At 36.5% G+C, this 2,993-nt stretch overlaps 1 protein-coding gene across 1 annotated transcript; it reads right to left on the reverse strand.

The window, feature by feature from the left end:
* On the reverse strand, window positions 1-937 carry LOC116468145 (olfactory receptor 5F1-like). The gene is given in 2 exon segments (XM_032151755.1): window positions 1-31; window positions 33-937. Coding segments are annotated over 2 exon segments (936 nt in total).
* Between the last annotated feature and the right edge of the window lie 2,056 nt (window positions 938-2,993).

Consider the following 2,993-nt stretch of genomic DNA (forward strand, 5'->3'; position numbering starts at 1 on the left):
TCACAGAAATGAAGAGATCCTTTTCAGGCTTCGCTAAAGCCTTCTTTACTTCCTTATTCCTGAGGCTGTAGATCAGAGGATTCAACATGGGGATCACCACTGTGTAGAACACAGAAGCCACTTTGTCCTGATTCAGGGAGTAGCTGGATCTAGGTCTCAGGTAAGTATAGATGCAGGTGGTGTAGAACAGAATTATGGCTGTCAGGTGAGAGGCACACGTGGAGAAAGCTCTGTGCCTCCCCTCCCTTGAATGCATAGAAAAAATGGAGAAGAGAACGTAGGAGTAGGAAGAGAGGATGACAAGCAGAGCCCCGACCATATTCACACCAGCAAAAATAGAACTTATGCTTTCTTTCAGGATTGTGACAGAACAAGAGAGCTTGAAAAGTGGGGGGCTGTCACAGAAGAAGTGATGGATGACATTGGATCCACAGAATGACAAGCTGCTGACATGGCTTGTGTTGACCATAGAGTTCAGCAACCCTGCAGCAAAAGTCCCGGCTGCCATTTTTAGGCAGACGGTCCTGGACATGATCAAGGAGTAAAGCAGTGGGCGACATATGGCCACGTACCGGTCATAGGCCATTAACCCAAAGAGGATGCATTCGGTTGACGCCAGGGCGATAAAGAAGTACATCTGTAGGAAGCAGCCAGCAAAAGAGATGGTTTTCTTCTCTGATAATAAATCTGCCAGCATCTTTGGGGTGATGGTGGTTGAGTAACAAACGTCCACAAAGGACAGGTTAGCCAGGAAGAAATACATGGGTGTGTGAAGCTGGGAATCGATCCTGATTAAGAGGATCATCCCGATATTTCCCAGTACAGTAAGTGTGTAAATCACAAGAAATAACAGAAAGAGGATAATCTGTAGCTCCAGCGTGTCTGCTAATCCCAATAGGATGAACTCAGTCAGTGAGGTACAATTTTTTCTGGTCATTTATGAGAAATATATTTTGTGTAAACTTTATATTAGTTGTAAATATTTTCCTCTCTAAAAGTTTACCAAAATAAAAGAAGTGTTAATAGGACAGTCACATATGGCAAAGAAATAAACAAAAACCTAGAATAATATGTCATAATTACTGGAATTACTGAAGTAATAGGAATATTAGAGGACCCATGGGTAAGCATTTACATGTAATAAACAATTGGTTGTATTGAATTGGAGTTGTAGGCTTCTCAAATCACTGGCTGAAGTCCACATACTCTATTTCTGCGAATGCAAATACTTTGTTCTATTGTTTCTATACTAGCCCACATCCAAAATGTAAAATAATAAAAATATTCTTGCTAAAATTTCTCCCATTCTCAGAGCAGGTATGTGAATTTAACTCAAATGCATTCTTTTGTAATTTTCTCAAAACCACTCTGTACACTCTTCAACTCCAAAATTCATACTTTATCTCTTGAGAATGGCTTATGTGTAGCCCTAAGCAGCAAAAAGAGTGGCCATTTCAAATAATCAATATTTTGACATCTATTGTATCCTTAAAAATAATTTAGTGATGTTTTAAAAGTAAACCAAATGATTGTTATACTACAGTGTCCATTATCAAGTTAATTCCAAGAAGCAGCCTACAGGGTACCTATCCACCTTACTTAATAACATCACCAAATCTTTAAAACTTCCTCCGCAGATGGCTACTTACCTAAGTAAGTAACTATTATTTTTCTTATCAGAGGTTCTTAGTTGGAGTTTAAAAATAAAAGAAGAAAATTTGATTTAAAAAATGCAATGGAAAATTGAATTATCTATTGGTAAAATCTTAAGCTGTCTTATGATTAAATACATGTTACTGCGATTGTATTTTGTTTTTCTCCAAGAAGACAGGGTAACCATGGGGAATAGATTATAGCTATTAATTGCAGAGTCAATTCTCTACAGGCAGGAGCTCTGTCTCAAAACAATATTAAATATAATATGATCACATAGAGATGTATGGAATCAGACATTATGAAAGTCTTACATCATAAAGTGGTTTGTGACCTCTGGAAAATACTTTTTAATTGTCTATCTACACTGACTCTCTCTGTGTCTGTAATTTTAGCTTATTCTAAGTGCGTGACTAAACTATCATTCTCCCCCTGTGCCATTTCAGTGTGTGTGTGCACCCCTCTTTTTTTCGGTGTGAGTTAAAATTCAGCTATTTTCCTGTATAAAGGTAGTGAGAAAGGGTAGTTAATAAATGTCTATTGTATGATTTTTAAAGAAATGCTATAACCTGAGCAAATAGCACAATAGATTTAAAAATTAATATATATTTATGATTTTGAAATTATGTTGGTTTTTGCCGTTGCTATTTGTGATTCTGATCCTGCAAAGACATGAAGCTATAGATTTTCTAGATCTAAATTCAAAAATAAGACAAGGTAAAATATACTACATTGGGTATTCAAATGCAAAGAGAGTCTATTTGCATATGGAACTCATAATGCAGCAAATACAATGTTAATTATTTTGTTTAAATTCTCAATTACTTCTCTCAACCAGTCTTTCAGGTTGACATTATTATTCGCACATTTTGTAGATGAAAAAGTAAGGCTTTAATCTGTTAAACAACTTCCCCAAAGATAAACTGTTAGTAAGTGGAGGAATAAACTTGAACACAATCTTCAACGTTAAGAACTAATACCGAGCTCGCTATTTCCTATCATGCTCCATTTTAACTTATATGTGTATATATGTGTGTGTATGTTTGCGTGTATGTGTATATGTAGCGTATGTGTATGTATATCTCACAGTGAATCTAATCCTCCAATCTTCAAAGCATGTAGGAGACATCAGCATCGAAAGGGAGGCCTCTAACATAATGCAAAAAATTGGTTAAAAAGTTGACTTTTAAAGATCTCACCATCATGTCTGATATGGTTTGGCTGTGTCCCTACCCAAATCTCATCTTGAATTGTAGTTTCCATAATCCTCACATGTCATAGGAGGGACACCATGGGAGGTAATTGAATCATGGGAGTGGTTACTTTCATGCTGTTCTTTT

The sequence above is a fragment of the Hylobates moloch genome, unplaced genomic scaffold (genome assembly GCF_009828535.3).
Source record: "Hylobates moloch isolate HMO894 unplaced genomic scaffold, HMol_V3 SCAFFOLD_5, whole genome shotgun sequence".
Lineage (NCBI taxonomy): Eukaryota > Metazoa > Chordata > Mammalia > Primates > Hylobatidae > Hylobates > Hylobates moloch.